Here is a 16,487-nt window from a genome sequence, read left to right as displayed (position 1 = left end):
GGTGATTGGCTGTAGCTTTGGCGGAGAAATCCCGGCTGTGCTCTCATTGGACAATGAACCTGTCCATCACTTTCAATTGGCTCAAGCGCCCACGCGACCACTCCGCCAGGAGAGAAAAAGAGGGCAGACTCCTATGTAGAATGGATTTCTTTAAGAGTCTCTGTCGGAAAAGCGAGCAGTTTAAATGCATCTTTTATTCATGTGAGGAAGCCGTAAAATACAAAAAGAAAAAACACTGTCATTCACGTAGCTTCCATTCAATAACACACACGCGGCCGACCGTAAAAAAAGTGACGCCGTGTGATATTTCTGTCCACTAAGACTCCGAATTGGAGTAATTTACAAATGAAACCAACAAGATCACCACATGCCTCCGACAGATACACTGCCGGTTTGTGTGACTGTGATGAAAAACCACTCTTAAGTACCATTCATGTGCCTGTTGCTTGTAAGCTGGTAATTTTCCACCAGCCACGAGTGGGAGTGGTTACACGATCACTAACGCACGAGGTTACAAAAAACGACCTGGGGGAGAATTTGCTTCCAGAATGGGCAACGCTAAGGAACTAACAGGTGGGCTTTCGATGCACAGATCGCCAGTAGCATCATAAATAGATTATAAAGTGGAACATTGCAGGATTAGCCCGTTCCAAAGCATACTCGGGGCATTGCTGTCAACGAGGATGCAAACATGACAGCACCCCCCTCCGCCCCCTCCCACTCTCTTTGGTCACGTGGTCCAGCGCGCTACTTGATGGAAAAATACTGGATTTGGTGTTGAGTAGAGAGACAGTACAACAACCAAGTACAAAGTCATTCACTGAGGATTTTTCTAAGGGCGTCTCGGACTTCACCCAGCAACAACGTCTTTACGTCTGCGCGAACGACAATCGAGATTGTTTTTGTTGTAGGTTTTATAGCTGGGAGTTTGCTTGTCCATTTTTTAGAAAAAAATAGGAACTCACGTTATTTATTACTCTGCTTTATAAGTACTAGCTGGCCTAATGTACCTAAATGCAATGCAACCTTCACTTAGGGGTGACGTGATCGTCATCAGACGTCCAAACGAACGCATCGTCAAGCATAGCAGGTGAATTTTGGAGCAAGGCAGTATAGTCATGCTGAAATAAACATAGTGAATACTATAGTGTATATATAAATATCGTGCAGGAGTGGGGAACTCATTGCAGTTCAGGGGACGCTTAGAACACATTTAATGTCAAGTGGGTTGGGTCAAGAGAAATAATCGCATAATCAATACGATTAATTTTATTTTCCTCTTAATGCAATGTGATAGAAATACATCAAGATTATATATTTCATCAACTATCAACCTCAGATTTCTCCTTAAACAGGCAATTTGCTTCAGTCATCAGTTTATCATTATTATATCATTCTGAAAACAATCTTAAGGAACATACCTTAAGATCACAACGGGTCAGTTTATAAACCTATATATAGTAAACATAAACATTTTTATTTAGCTTGCAGAGGTGAAAAAGATACATCTCATGGCTTTAAAAGCAAATCCATTTTCTTTTGTCCTAAGGCTTTCTCTGGGATTTTTCTTCACAGGAAAAGTAGTCATAAACAGGACCATTTTATTATTTCAACTTTTATTAAGTGTATGTACCATTACTTTAAATTGAGGTAAAACCACTACAGTGCAATATGAGATTGTTGCTTTTGTCCATCCATTTTTGATGGTATTGTTATTTGGATTTAAAGATCAATGCTATTAGTAATGATCATGTTTTTGTCTTTTAAAATATGATATTAATTAGGATACATGTTTTTTTTAAGAAGTGATGGACTTTTCAAACTTTCTGTTTATGCAACCCCTCTCAAAGCAAAGGGACTGGAATGTATTGTTACACATGTGCGAAGTTCGGAGAGGGTGGAGGGTCAGGTGGAGGCTGGTTGTAGCTTGTTTTGTCTGGTTGGAGCATGACACTTCATTTACATACATTATCGCGCTAATCTGTCTTGACCTCCTACTGGAAATCATTTAAAAGTCATTTAAAATGAATTGGTGCTCTCACCGAGGGCTGAATGTAAAAGTTTTGGGAATTTTTACATCTCTAACAATTGTAAAAAAGTAAATACTGTTAATCTGTTTTTGTATTTATTTTAAGTGAAGTTTTCTGAACTTTGTCTCTACTTGGTCATAGTTGTAATATGCTTACAAGAAATTAAAATAATTGTGATCGTGATCCACTGATCATATTTTATTCGAATCCATGCTCTCAGACAGTAAAAGTGGATTGGACCTTTGATTCACGACTGCCGTCTACTGGCCAAAAAGAGTAGCGCCTGGAGAAAACCCACATTTTCCAAAAGTAATAAAATTACACAAATGTGTCTTAATAAATCTGTTGAAAACAAATACTAATTCATTTCTAGCATGTTATAGCTGCTTTTAAACATTTTAAAAAAGGTTTGTGCTACACATTGTCATATTTGTTATGTATTGTTTTAATAAAATACATAAGGAATTGGCAGCATTTAGATAATTTATTACCACCTCTGCCTCACAATTTGGAGATTTAATGCCTTTTGGGAAGTTTTACTGTCCAGAGTTTGCATGTTCCTCAATATACTAGCATAGGCTTTCTCCTCCTTACTCAGCTTCTTTGCACGTTCCAAAAAACATGCATGCTGGATTATTGAAGACTACATTTTCTGTAAACTTGAATGGTTGTTTAGTTATATATGTTCACTTATATTCCCTAGCAATCACGTCAGGATGTAATGGCCTCTTGTCAGAAGTATTATTAGGATAGCCCCCCAACGCTCTCCCACTTGATGTCCCTGTCTGTGAAAATAAATATATATTCTATATTTGACACACTAGAGAAGAACTTTAACAACAGCTCAGCCAAGTGGGAATTAAAATCACCAAGTACACGAAATAAAGCTTCAAATTCATGAATAATAATTTATACCTTAATACCATGCTTTAAATGTTTGCTGTTTGGTCTTAATCTGTAAAACACAGAGGAGACAAGTTTATTTTGTATTTTGATTGAAAATATCAGGAATATTTATTTTTATATATTCACTTTTTTATATTTAGTTTTTTAAAATGTATTTACAGCACAACAAGTAGGCCCACGAAACAGTTCAATATTTGTGCTGCAATTTACGTGTTGCAAGTGCTAAAAGTGCTTTCAGTTTGTACGTTCTTGTATTTCATTTACAAATGTATTTTTTTCAAACAAAGGCAACTTTATAAACTGAGAAGTATGTCTAACTATGAAACACATGGTACTTTGTGTGCTTTCATATTTCTGGAATATGCTAACATTTCTCATTTCTCTGAAATATGACATGTCCTTGCTGCATTTTTTATTATGCAACCATCCAGCAGTAACTTGCAATATGATCCAGTCCAATATCCACAAGTAAGACTCGTGGACAATTTGTTAACTGTCAAATTGCACAACATCAAGAAATTAAGATTTGCGCAACCACTTGAAACTATTAATTTTTCCTCTCACCTGTTTGCCATTCGAACATGTCATTACAAACTATTCAATACATAACTGTTATGTGTGAGATGTTCTTAACATCTCGGCGACTACACCCTAAATTGCATCGAAGGCAGGCAAATGTACCGAGACACCATCATCAGATTCATATACATAATATCTAACTATACATAATATCTAACTAGTAAGCTTAGTAGCAGTGTGTAAAGTGTAATAATGTAATGATATTGTCATTTTTTCAGTATTATGTACAAATTTGGTTAATTGTTAGATTTACACATTCTGCTTCCACCTTTTGCTTCTTAAATGTTGTTTGATAATAACTTGCTGCCGCAAAGGAAGGAAAGAAGTGGGGGAGGAGGAAGGAAAAGCCCAAAAGGGGTGAAGAGGAGGGTGAGAGAGAGGGAGGGGAGAGAGAGAGGGGGGGGGGGGGTTGGGGTGAGAGAGAGAGGGGGAGAGAGAGAGAGTGAGAGAGAGAGAGAGAGAGAGAGAGAGAGAGAGAGAGGGTGAAGACGGGAGGAGGCAATGAAAACAGAGCTGTGATGCAGGCAGCGAATCACATGAGCATGGATCTGTTTACAAACTGAGAACGTAGATAGACGTAAAGTAGGAAAACGGAAAAGAAATCACACAAGGGATCTATGCTTTATTGTGAAGAATTGAGCTGTGTCACATAACCTTCTTTGTGCTGGCTTTCTTGGCAGGAATGCAGCCAAAGAGATGAAGAGCTGCTTTCAACAAGAATCCCGAGCCTGCTTGCTTGGCTGGCTTTGTTTCTGCCATCCCTGTCCCTTTCCTATGTATATCCATAATTGGCCAGGCCAGGTTTTCCCATCCAGGGAGGAAGAAGGGGCTGTAGATATCTAAAAGAGGAGAGGACAAGAAAGAGGGGAGGAAGAGAGCCTCGTTTTGAAAGGAGGACGAAGCAAAAGGTACTGCGCAATTGAAAGTTTCAAACACAGTGCTGCATGGGAATTTTATTATTTTTTTACCCAGGGATAATTTTTTTCCCGCTCTTCCATACCAGTTATTGTCAAGCAGAACGTGGAATTTTGACAATTTGTGTTTTAATCCCATGAGAATGATGGAGGATTTTTTGTGTGTTTTTGACCCCCAAAAGAGTGATTGGAGACGATGACTTCTTGAAAAACTTGGTAACTCTCGAGTTCAAGGATTCAACTTATTACAAGACACTTCAGGGGATAAAGTACTGTGACCCCAAGAACTGGATACTACAACTGGTGTACAGCCTCAGTCACTATCAAGTTGCCCCTTTATGGAATTAGACTGGCAACTTCGCTCAAAACATTTCTGACTTGGACTTTTGTACAATCCAGGATTTTTAATGCAACCTTTTCAGTGGTGCAACGGTAAGTTTTTCTTTCATCAGTTTAAAAATCACTTGTTATTATATTGTTCCACTTCTAATACCGTTTTAAGTGTTGTAATGCGCTGGTGGAATTTGAGTCTCACTTTTAAAATAGGATACATGCTTTAAAGGGGCCTGGTGAATCTCGGTTTGTGTGAGCCGATCTTGCGTCTTATGTAAAAGATCTTCTCAAAATAAATATAAGTGTTAGGCGACATATTAAAATTAAAGCTAGCGATGTCGTGTTCATATGTTTTTGCATAGGAATCTGAGCCACTTAATTTTCCCTACTTAGTTGACCATTTGGCATTTTATACCATGGCAAACGTGTGTTGGTAACTATTAAAAATTGGGAAAAAAATGTATCTTTTGACAAGAGAACGTAAATCCAGATGACCATAGATGTCTTGCTTGTTGCAGCATATTCTATTGCATTGTTCAAATAGTTTCTTTTTTGTATTCCTCCTATTTTTTTCAGGGTGTCGGTGTGACATCGCATTGCAGAACTCAGACCCCTCCTGCAAGATGACATCTGTGGAGCTCTTCAATTTGCCCCTCAATGTTTACATCATCATTTTGGGCATTGGGCTTTTTATCGTAATGCTCATTCTCATTTTCTGCTGCTACATACTCAGGTTTGTCAGAAAAGAACAACTCGCTAAAAAATATGCTAAACTTACGTCGAAAGCCTCCAAATGTTTACACCTTCTACTAGACAAATATTTCCAGCAAAACCAAAAAATACTCACCCACGGGGTGTTATGTAATTCTTACCAAGATCAAATGTTTATTTACACTCCAAACCCCAAAATATTTAACATCCAAGGTTCACTTCTATCATCTTCTGACCAACTTTTTGGCAACTCTGAAGGAGGTCACATGGTGGCACAGGCTCTTACATAAATTCTACATTGTATTAAATCCAACACTTGTTCAAGGACTATTTCTGCTCATTCTTGAGGCACGATTACACATGCTGGGATAATAATGTGCTTGTTACGTAATTTGTACGATTCTGGATAACTATACTGCAATGTGTTTTCACAGATTCAGGCAGCAAAGAGAACACTACGGCTATAATGAGGTAAGATTGTAAATCACATTATCTCTGTTGTTGCTGATGTTGAAAGAATATATATATATTTTTGATATTACTCAACAGGTTGTGCTTAAAGGAGCTGGAAAGAAACTCAGCCTTGTTGGGGTAAGTTAAGTATGGGGGGATTGAATACCAGTTTGAATTCACTCAGATTCATAACCAAAGTGTTAAAACCACCTCAGTGTGTTTAACCTTTGTTACTATGGTTACAACCTGCATGAAGTTGTAATATCTCAGAAGTAACACCAAATATGATAGAATACTACAACAAGTACATTTAGATTTTACACTTTAATATTTTCCCTTTACAGCAAACATGCGCTGTGTGCTTAGACGAGTTTCGCAGCCGGGATGAGCTTGGAGTGTGTCCATGTTCCCATGCTTTTCATCAAAAGTGAGTTCTCTCGCTGTTGCATAATATGATTTAACAAGAACACACAAAATACCAAGTATCCTTTAGATGTTGTTTGTAAAATATCCCGTCCTCACACATTTGCAGAAAACAAGCAAAAATAAACAAACTTGACTGATCTTTGGGTAGAAATTCCACTGAAGTATAAAAGTATTTTGCTTTCATTTTATGAAGCACAAAGAAATGCAGACATTTTATCAGTGTGCATGCACATTCCTAACAGTGCAATTTTACATGTTTGAACAAGCACATTATTCATAGAACAGCGAACATTTTATGCTGTGAGAGATTGCAGAAATTTCCACCACATTACAGTGACTTTGTAAAATATTTTATATTAATAAAATCTTTTAGCAATAAATGCATAAATGTTAATACCCGTTTTTTTTAATGTTTTTATCAGGTGCCTAATGAAATGGTTAGAGATCCGAAGTGTCTGCCCCATGTGCAATAAGCCAATGTGCCGCCTCGAGCCCGGGACTTCACAAACTGCATAGCAGGCACGGGGTCTTCTGGAGGTCTGAGAGGGACTGGAAATATGGAAGACAAAACCTGACATTGCTATATAAATGACACATTTTACGTCAAACATACACCAACCCTAATACAGTAACATATTTACAAAACAAGTCTTATAAAGGACACACATAGTGTGCTCTCAAATAATTGTTGCAAGTGCATCCAGCTACCAATACACTATTTTTCAGATGTATAGCAATAGTTCAGGGTAAACAATAAGTACTTTTTTTGTCGTTATTCACACTTTTCAACTGCTCATAGATATGGATTCAAAATCCTATGTAAAAGCAATAGTCTTAACTTTATGAGGACAAAGTTGTGTTTTTAAAAAAAATGCTAATCACTCCCTGTGGCTGCATGTTTTTCTTTTTAAAAACAATGCCACCGTGACATTCAAGCCATTGTGAACATATTTTTGTTAATTTCTCTGCTTAAATTATGAGGTACAAAAGCAAATAAAAATGCTAATGCAATTCACCATGCTCCCCTAAGATGGATAATTGTACAATGTAGGGACAATTTGTATTAAAAAGTTGACCGATGACTAATTTAAGATAATGTGGACAAAATAATGCTTGTTTTTATTAATTACTTATTTATACATTTGAGGAAGTTAGTCCATAAAAAGCCAGTCACAATAAATCTCGTGTTAAAAAGCACTCAGTAGACTTGAATGAAGAATGTCTTGATAAATTGTTTGTCTAGAAATATATTTGTATGTAGGAATGTCCATATATGAAAATATATTGAAAATGTATAGATAATGATTGATTTTAAAAAAATCAATACAAGCATTGTCTGTTACACCTTGTCCTAATTTTGTTTCATGTTCTTGCTGTAGAAGCCTACATTTTGAATTTATAAATGTATATATATATATATATATATATATATATATATATATATATATATATATATATATATATATCCATACTCAGCCTATAGTATAGTATATACATCAAAATATGTGCCTTCTTTAGTCATTTCTCAATTTTTAAGAGTCTAATGAAAAAAGGAAACAAACAAGTTGGAACATCCGGAACTCATGCACTTATTGTGAAAATCATAGACCGGAAAAAATTCTTTGACCCCACCATGACTGAGAAAGTGCGCGTATTAGTTCGTTCTCTGAATCTGTAATATTTTAAAAATGTTCCCAAGGGATCTAGACGCACTATTCCCGAGGTTTTGAGAAGTGACCGCTTAATTTGGAGTGCAACTCACTTTAAAAAAAATAATAATTTCAAGCAGCGAGCACTATTCAGTATACTTTGGTGGCCGGCGCAAGTTGACCACTAGACTTAAACTAAACTAAATACAGTCCTTGTTTTTCTTACATACCTAAGCAAATTGCTATTTCTGTCCCTTTTTATATTTACTTTTCTTTAGAGCGATTCACCGATTTTGGGAATGACGACCGCATTGTGCAGGGATTCTGAATACGAGGTAACTATTTGATTGATAATTTATCAGTACAATTTTGTATAGAATGTGTCAATCTCAAATTAACACTGTAAATGATATGCTTATAGCTGATAGCCTTTCTCCAATCGCTTGAGAGGAAAATTTCATAGGAAACAAAATATACAATTAAAGTTTTTCATAATACAGCAACGTAGTGTTCTATAGGCATTTTAAATCAGTATCACGAGCCGACAGCAACAAATAAAACTTTAAATTGCGCGTTCGGTTAGGTAGTATGTTTGTTGTTGTTGTGGTGGTGGTGACGTCATTTTTGCCATTAGTAATCTATGTGAATCACTGAGTCAACTGTCTACTCAAATATGCCAAACTATTGCATTGTCGTTGGGTGCAAGAGTATTGCAAACAAAGATCTAGGGATATTCGTGTACAAATTGCCAAAAAAGGATGTACTTAAACGAGTGTGGATAAGATTCGTGCTGGAAACCCGGAGCCGTATTCATAAACCGGGACCGGGGGCTGTTGTTTGTTCATGACATTTCAAAGATGAGTGCTTTAAAAATTCTTGCGCTGCCATCCTAGAAAGTAGAAAGGAATCCGGATTCTATACTAGGTACGTGGGTTAGTCCCGCCTAAGAGGCAGATACGGTATTCCCGTTCAAATAAAATGGTGTTTCATCCATTTCAGAATTGTCAAGGAAAAGAAACTGGATGCAGTTCCAACAATCCATTTTCCTGACAGAGAGTCTTTTTATCCTCCACCGAAAGTTATGCAACATGAAGTGAAGAAAAGAGAGCCTAGAACTGTATGTATTTCTAAGTCGATTGTAGTACCGGTAGGGACATTCTAACCAATTTTCCTGAATTTTGACATCGATTCTATCAAATTTGCCATCAGTGATTGCGTCGTCTCCTGGACGTTTTGCCTCCGTCTCAAACGTACAGACATAGAAAAATGGGAAGTCCGCAAATATGTCGTCTTCAAAACCATCTTCCATAGAAACTGAATTGGGTTGATTGTCTAGTTTTCCGATGAATCGCTTTCCATAGTGATCAGTGTAGAGTTTTATGTGCTGTTTCCCTGAAATGATAATATACTGGCTAGGTAGCAAACAATATTTGGCCATGACCAATTATCTTCGGAACTCTTGAGGCATTGGCTGCTTTTCTAGTGACTAGTCTTCATTATGGTTAAAAAAAAAGTAATAATCTTAAATTATTATTATTATTATTTTTAAAAAATGGCTTGTTGTAACCTGCAGAGACCCAGTTGAACAAATTATCCATCTTTTGGGCTACGGTGGGTGAGTGGGTCGTCCCGAAGGGTCTGACAGCGCCTTGCGTGGCGACCCATCGAGCACTTTGTGACACTATACGTATATAAGTAAAGTTGCTTTGCTTTATCTATATTGTGTGTGCATTGTATGTATTGTCATGTCGTACAGGACTAGTTCATTTAGTGTCTTTTCATTTGGTTTTCCATCAGCCTAAGCTCCCCCTGAATCAATTCTACCCATACATTCGATGTGGCCTTTGCTGTGGCTTTCTCATCAATGCCACCACCATCACAGAATGTTTACACACATGTAAGTAGCTCCAACAGTGGGGAAAAAACATTGATATGATAACTCTTGTACTGCCTTTGTCGATGATAGATGTCCAGATCATCTGATTCTTCAAAATTTTACTCTGAATGTGAATCATTTTAGCACTAGTGACTCTCCAATCCATTGCAACTGGGAGTGCTGGCAGAAAATGTTGTTGTTTTTTTCCCCCCAACCCTCCCAGTTCAAAGGATTTGGACGTCTTGAACTGTCAATGGCAGTTAAGAGACGATGAATAAGTAAAATAATAATAATAATAACAATATTAAATTTTTCTATCTTAATTCACTCTTGTATTTTCCTAGTTTGCAAAAGCTGCATTGTGAAACATTTTTACAACAGCAACAAGTGTCCTACATGCACCATTGTCGTGCACGAAACACAACCCTTTTACCATATCAGGTACATATATAGATTTCTAGTGTTGTAGTATTTATCAATGTGTAAAAACTTAATTCATAAAATTTGTCTTCCGATAGGCCCGACAGACAATTGCAGGATATTGTGTACAAAATGATTCCGTTCCTGGAGGATTGTAAGTATAGTGTGTGTTTGTGTGTATGTATATATACGTAGTCTTATAAACTCAAGTGTAACATCTACATTTGGTTGATTGTATAGTTTGTAAGTTTTAAGCTAAGCCGTTTTATGTTTTATATTTCAGCTGAAAAAAAACAAATGGCAAACTTCTATAAAAAACGAGGAGCGCAGACACCGAAAGAAGGTAAATTTGTCCATCTATAAATGGTATTTATTATTATTATTCGTTTATAGTTAATATGACATTTTTCAGAATTTTAATTTGGGTTGAATTCTCCTTAGAGTTCATGTTTTTTAGAGTATTTAGTTGTGAAAGATTTATATAATAATTCATTAATTTAAAGATGTTTTTGTTACCTAAATTGAAAAATCTTGTTTTAATTCCATTCCACATGCATCACTTGTGTAGGGTGCTACAAAATGATGTATTAAATAAAATCTGTTGGAAGCTGGGAGATGCGTCATAATTTCTTTCAATGGTTTATGGAAAATATTAATATTGTTTGTATTTGTTGCAGTCACCACGTCTGCTCCTTCAAGGTGCAAAAAGCAAAAGAAGGATTGCACACAACAGTATATCTTCAGCATTCCGCCTGAGCTGGATTTATCTCTGCTGCTCGAGTTTGTAGGGTGAGTTATCTTGACATTCTTTGGAAATCCTTGTGTTTTTCTGAATGTGGAATCAAATTGGAACACAAAATATTAGGAAAGCTATCTAAAGCAACAACAAAAAAAAGATTGGAACAATATTAGAAGTCAACTACTGTGTCACAGAATGTTTAAAATGCTGGTTCCATTCAGTCACTCCTTAAAAATGTGTTTATTTGATTTTTTTTTCCTTTCAGGGCTGAAGAGGGGATAAACAGCTATAAGGTAAACTACTATTTAACATATTGAGTTTTTCCAGAAAATTTTAGTTGAAGTCAAAATACTGTACATGAAAATCCAAAAGTAATATTTCAATAAAGTATGTCTTAATACAACATTTTTGGGTTACAAATGCTGATTAAAAAAACAATACAGCATTGAAACTGTATGGTGGAATTATAGAAGAAGAAGAAAAAAAACCTGTAAACAACTTCATTATTTCCTTAAGAGTACGACTTGAGTGCACATTTGGGAACATCATTTATGTTAATTTGTAGTATTTTGTAAATCATTGCATTTTCAGCCACTAGAGAGGCCTTATGTCCGTGTGTCAAGTGACGCCACCATCCGCCACGTGGAGCTGTTCATCAGAAAGAAGATGGAACTCAGTCCAACTTGCCAGGTGAGTCGGCCAAGCTCACTAACAAGCTTAATCAGTCTGCAGAGTCACCTTAATCAGACAAGGTCGGCACAGAATTTGCTCAGTTGTCACATGTTCACAGACATTTGTGTTCCCTTTTGGCCTTAAGATATTATAGTATCCGGGGAATGGGCTGATTCGGATTGTTTTCTTAACTAAAGTAATGTTATTTTTTTTTCTGTATTTTAGGTTGATGTGGTTTGTGGAGATCACCTCCTGGATCAGTATCAGTCACTGAAAGATGTTCAGAATGCTGTGGGATCTCAGGCCTTGGAGGTGAGCACTTTACTTTACATTTCTACATGAAGGATGTACGTATACTTGAGCACTTAAGAACTGAATGCCATATGTTTCCATAAGTGAGGATTTGATTTAAAAAGCCAAATTATTGTTTTGTTTCCTCAGGATGGTCTGTTGGTGCTGCACTTTGGGTTGGTGCTGTCTTGTTTGTCTTAAAAGGACAGACGGATCCAATGGTGGCATTTAATTGCAAACCTGTCGCAAGGCGGAATTAGAACTGGACACTACGTGTTACTTGGGACGGGACTTTTGTGAGAATGTTTTCAGAACATAGTGCTGCTATGCTTGCTGGACACGGCGAGTTTTTTTCTACATTTTGTGAGTCAATACATAATTTGACACATTTTCAGTGCCTTTTTTATAGTGGAATTCAATGCTGTAAATTATAAATGTCACTGAAGAAGTATGACCACAACTGTGGCTCTATAGTCTTAAAACAAACTCTTTGTTGTTAGTCTTTCCTTTTTATTTTTGTATTACTTATACTTGCTATGTCATGTTTACATTGTCAATTTTAGAATTCTGGGGCATTATTTGAGAACAGTAAAATAAGTTCTAGGAAAGAATTATTTTGCAAGTATGATTGCTTTAATAAAATATTTTATATTGATGTACTTGAAATTCACTATTCAGGATTCTTGTTTTTTCCCCCCTCAAAACTATTATATGTACTTATAAACACACAAAGAGAAAATTGGAAGGTTTAGTTTGTGTGGCTCTGGAGAGCTTCCACATCTGTCATGAAAAACTTTGTCCTGACAAATCATGATGAGCAGGAGTGGAAATTATTCCCTAATGCTATGTGAAATGATCAGTCTAAAAAAAACATACAATATGTTCAGTACCGTTTATTAATCATACAATTTATTGTTTTTTTTTACGTGAAGAACAAGCACTAATCTGCATAAATTTTAGCACATTACTGTTTTATCAATCGTAAAACACTGACCTAAAATAGGTAACATGTTGAACAAGCTTACATTTAAAACATTTAGAGTCCAAAACTGTTCTACATATTTCAGACTTATGCAGTACATGAATTCTCTGACTTGTGAAAATGTTCAAAATTTCAATTTTCAACTCCAAACCATCACTTCAATTTGATTGCCTCTTTTTCTGTGCATATAAGGTTTTTGACTAGAACCTAAGAAATACACTACAGGTTATTTGTCTCTTTCCCTGTCTGCATCTGTTTCTTCAGTTGTTTGAGTTGATGTCAGCTTGGTCCTTCTCCTCCTCCTTGAGGCTCTCCTTCTTGGCTCCGTTCTTGTCTCGCTCGTTGCTCCTGGAGGAGGCAGCTGGGGCCCGGGCCTGGTAGCTGTAACTGGTTGTTCCGAATGACATTCCGGAGTTAAAGTGAGTTTCCTCGCCTTCCAGCAGCTTCCTTGTGGGATTAAAAAAAACATATTTCAGCATGAATTGAAATTTGCTTGTAACTAGTAGACGTCCCTGTCAATGGCAGCCAAGGAGTTAAACAGCATCATAAGTTTACAACAGATTCACTTAGAGTGAATCACTATCGGCTAATAGTTTTGAGGGTGATCGACTCTTAGTCATATGATCCTCTGTACACGCACTATATTTTCATGCTTTTTTATCTAACCACCTGTAAGCAGCTATCTCAATGTCCAGGGCCATCTTGACATTGAGCAGGTCCTGATATTCTCTCAGGTGCTGGGCCATCTCTCCCTTGAGGTTCCTCAATTCCGTATCCAGTTGGCTAATCGTGTCCTATTTATAAAAAAAAAAAAGTTCAACAGTTATGAAAAAGGTTCATACAGTCAAAGTGTTGACTTTTGCCTTTTTAAATACTACAACCATAACCTTTAAAGCTTACTCAATTTGAGCTTCCTTAAATAGCAGGTGAAAACAGATGGCCTTCCTGTATCCAATTTAGCAGCAGTCCGGGTTAATCTAGATACACAGGATCAGTTCACTAAGAACTTTCACTGTCTGCGGCCAAATGTCTTACAGACTAAAATAATTTCCTTTAACTTTGACATGTTGTCCATTAAAGCCTTTGCATTCATATGTCAAATGCAGGTTGGTATAAAGCTATAGTTCATTTCTGGAGCATAAACATGGACATTTCTCGCAAAACAAGTGTCAGCAGATGGCAGATTGCCATTCTCCTAGTTTCTTGTCCAATGGCCATTAATACTTTATTAATCTAGAAAGCATGAATGAAGCGTATTTTTAATTTATTAAAAGACAACAACCATCTTGGACCAACGCAGTGGGTTAGAGTACTACATATACCTGCAATAATGTGACTTCGCTGTTGTGAGCATCCTCCATCTCTGTGATCTGCCTCTCTAGAGACTCGTTGGCCCCCCTCAGCGTCTCGATCTCCAAAGTCTTGGCCTGCACCTGCCTCCTGAACTCATTCATCTCCTCCCTGCTGGCTCGCATGGCCTCGTTGCTCCTGGTGGCCTGTTCGCTAAGGCTGACGAACTTACCCTTGTACCACTCCTCTGCGGACTGCAGGTTCTTGGAGGCAATGGACTCGTACTGGTTACGAATCTCTTTCAGAGCAGAGGTGAGGTCCGGTTTGGCAAGTTCCAGTTCCACGGAAACCTGCTGCGCCTCCATCATGCCGCTCAGCTCCTGGATTTCCTCATCATGGACTTTGTTCAGGAAGGAGATTTCATCCAGAAGTGACTCCACTCGGCGCTCCAGATCCAGACGAACGGTCGCTGCGTCATCCACATCCTTCTTAAAGGACCTCAAGGTTTGCTCAGTGTCTTCACGAATGCTCACCTCCTCCTCATATTTTGCAGTGAGTTTCTGAAATGTAGCAAGTATTAATAAATACACATCTATATATGTATCTAAATAAAGCATGCAGTAGATGTCCTACTCTGAAGGCACAAAGGCGAACACAATAGAGAAAGAAGTTTAATAAATGTTTTAAGGGAGTAATTGTATTTGTGTTTTTGGTGATTCCCATTGTACCTGCAGTTCATCTTCCATGTTATTCCTCTCAATAAGGATGTGGTTCTTGTCCCTATTCAGTTCTTCCAACTGGGAACGCATGTCCCTTATCTCTTGCTGGTAGAGATGAGCAGTTCGTGATGGTTCGCTTTGCCTCTGCCGCAACGCCACCAGCTCGGCCTCCAGTACTTTATTCTGCTGCTCCAGGTGTCTGACTTTATCAATGAACATTGCGAAGCGATCATTCAAACCCTGTGCAACAAGACAAATTATTCATTGGTATAATTCACAGGTTTGCCATTTGTTTGGACATGCTGGCCTGCAAATATCTTGGGACCCTTTCGGAAGAGCTGGATTAAGTGGCTAGGGGAAGGGAAGTCTGGTCCTGAATCTGTTGTCCCCACAACCCGAACACGGATAAGCGGGAGCACCTTGACGGATGGCAATTTATCGACACAAATGAGTGGAAAAATATCAGTGATGTGCACGCTGGAGTAGTGTGAGTTACTGAAGTACCTAATGATGCTTAAAAAGATTAATTTTGTTTTAGATATGTAAGCAAATGCATGTATAACTTTTTTTCAATCTGATAGCTCTTGCCAATTTTTTAATGTCCTTTTTCTCTTATTGCAAGAACGTGCAAGTCATTGAAGGTGGGAAAAAAAATTCTGAGGTCAAAACGTATTGGACGTCTATTGCTTTCAGTGGCAGTGAATGAATTAACTATACTTCTTAGGACTTACAGTCCAATATTTAAGTGCTATTCTACATTTAGTTATATTGCACACTAAAACTAAGGAACAAATGCAATTCTCTATGATGTCACATACCTGAAGCTGCTCTTTCTCATTGGTTCTGATGACTTTCAGTTCATTGTTGACCACCGAAGTCTGGGTCAAATCGAGGGAGTCTGAGGCCACAAAAGAGTAGGAGCCCGGAGGTTGACCTAGCCGTCGGTACATGCCCCCGGCAGAGGTGCTGTTCCGGGACACGGCCATGGTCCGCACCCCTGGGGACACCCGTGGCATGGAGCTGTTCATACGGGAGGAAGAAGCGGAGAACCTGGAAGAATCCCCAAAAATCTTTCGGTAAGAGGATGACGTGTATCGCTCCCTGTAGTTCATCTCTGTCATAGGTCAGAGCTCAAAGTAAAGTGTACTTAGAAGAGATTTGCGGCAGCTTTAAGCAACGTGGCTACGGCTGGACGAAACCATTTCATGTACAGGACATACCAAACAAAACGGTGCTCCAACCTATTTACTGTTTTAGGAGAAAAAAGACTGTTTTAATACACTCACCCCACATCTCAAAACAAGCTCAGGCTAAGATAAATGTTGTCTTCTTTAAAATATTTGAATTTTAGTCAAATGTACTGGCGTGTTGCCTATGGAAAAAAACGATGACAATGATTGAACGCCATCTATTTTCACTGGAAAGGGCTGGCTTGTCAATATGGAAAGCGTAATAACGTCTTAATATAATGGTTATTACATTATCTGTATTTCGGCA

At 37.7% G+C, this 16,487-nt stretch overlaps 3 protein-coding genes across 6 annotated transcripts; 2 read left to right on the top strand and 1 right to left on the bottom strand.

The window, feature by feature from the left end:
• Positions 1-443: 443 nt before the first annotated feature.
• LOC144085111 (RING finger protein 122-like) lies at positions 444-7,694 on the top strand. Of its 3 annotated transcripts, none has more exons than XM_077614116.1 (7): positions 444-573; positions 4,196-4,861; positions 5,339-5,495; positions 5,908-5,944; positions 6,023-6,064; positions 6,271-6,353; positions 6,775-7,694. In XM_077614116.1, exons 2-7 carry the CDS (start codon positions 4,837-4,839, stop codon positions 6,866-6,868), a joined length of 438 nt encoding a protein of 145 aa, XP_077470242.1. In that variant the 5' UTR covers positions 444-573; positions 4,196-4,836; the 3' UTR covers positions 6,869-7,694. The 3 variants fall into 3 exon arrangements, with proteins under 3 accessions (XP_077470242.1, XP_077470241.1, XP_077470240.1); XM_077614115.1 differs by lacking the exon at positions 444-573 and having other exon boundaries at positions 4,002-4,423; positions 4,612-4,861; XM_077614114.1 differs by lacking the exon at positions 444-573 and having other exon boundaries at positions 4,002-4,861.
• A 282-nt stretch (positions 7,695-7,976) lies between these two features.
• pcgf6 (polycomb group ring finger 6) lies at positions 7,977-12,658 on the top strand. Of its 2 annotated transcripts, XM_077613678.1 has the most exons (11): positions 7,977-8,336; positions 9,001-9,118; positions 9,799-9,898; positions 10,222-10,318; positions 10,396-10,451; positions 10,581-10,640; positions 10,975-11,086; positions 11,302-11,329; positions 11,628-11,726; positions 11,934-12,020; positions 12,150-12,658. In XM_077613678.1, exons 2-11 carry the CDS (start codon positions 9,083-9,085, stop codon positions 12,198-12,200), a joined length of 726 nt encoding a protein of 241 aa, XP_077469804.1. In that variant the 5' UTR covers positions 7,977-8,336; positions 9,001-9,082; the 3' UTR covers positions 12,201-12,658. The 2 variants fall into 2 exon arrangements, with proteins under 2 accessions (XP_077469804.1, XP_077469803.1); XM_077613677.1 differs by lacking the exon at positions 9,001-9,118.
• A 219-nt stretch (positions 12,659-12,877) lies between these two features.
• On the bottom strand, positions 12,878-16,146 carry LOC144084875 (alpha-internexin-like). Its single transcript, XM_077613676.1, has 5 exons — positions 15,809-16,146; positions 15,000-15,230; positions 14,304-14,831; positions 13,651-13,775; positions 12,878-13,428 (listed from the first exon to the last, which is right to left on the bottom strand). Exons 1-5 carry the CDS (start codon positions 16,109-16,111, stop codon positions 13,242-13,244), a joined length of 1,374 nt encoding a protein of 457 aa, XP_077469802.1. The 5' UTR covers positions 16,112-16,146; the 3' UTR covers positions 12,878-13,241.
• Between the last annotated feature and the right edge of the window lie 341 nt (positions 16,147-16,487).

This window comes from Stigmatopora argus, chromosome 11 (assembly GCF_051989625.1).
Source record: "Stigmatopora argus isolate UIUO_Sarg chromosome 11, RoL_Sarg_1.0, whole genome shotgun sequence".
Lineage (NCBI taxonomy): Eukaryota > Metazoa > Chordata > Actinopteri > Syngnathiformes > Syngnathidae > Stigmatopora > Stigmatopora argus.
Note: the sequence above shows the minus strand (reverse complement) of the source record. Positions and strands in the feature narration are given on the sequence as shown.

Coding starts and splice junctions, on each gene's coding strand:
- pcgf6 (XM_077613677.1), top strand. CDS start 8,301: ATGACGACCGCATTGTGCAGGGATTCTGAATACGAG. Junction 8,337..9,798: donor GCAGGGATTCTGAATACGAG/GTAACTATTTGA, acceptor GTTTTCCATCAG/CCTAAGCTCCCCCTGAATCA. Junction 10,641..10,974: donor AGCGCAGACACCGAAAGAAG/GTAAATTTGTCC, acceptor TATTTGTTGCAG/TCACCACGTCTGCTCCTTCA.
- LOC144085111 (XM_077614116.1), top strand. CDS start 4,837: ATGCAACCTTTTCAGTGGTGCAACG. Junction 5,496..5,907: donor TTCTGCTGCTACATACTCAG/GTTTGTCAGAAA, acceptor GTGTTTTCACAG/ATTCAGGCAGCAAAGAGAAC. Junction 6,354..6,774: donor TCCCATGCTTTTCATCAAAA/GTGAGTTCTCTC, acceptor TGTTTTTATCAG/GTGCCTAATGAAATGGTTAG.
- LOC144084875 (XM_077613676.1), bottom strand. CDS start 16,111: ATGACAGAGATGAACTACAGGGAGCGATACACGTCATCCTCTTACCGA. Junction 15,231..15,808: donor ATGAGAAAGAGCAGCTTCAG/GTATGTGACATC, acceptor CTTGTTGCACAG/GGTTTGAATGATCGCTTCGC. Junction 13,429..13,650: donor ATTGAGATAGCTGCTTACAG/GTGGTTAGATAA, acceptor TAATCCCACAAG/GAAGCTGCTGGAAGGCGAGG.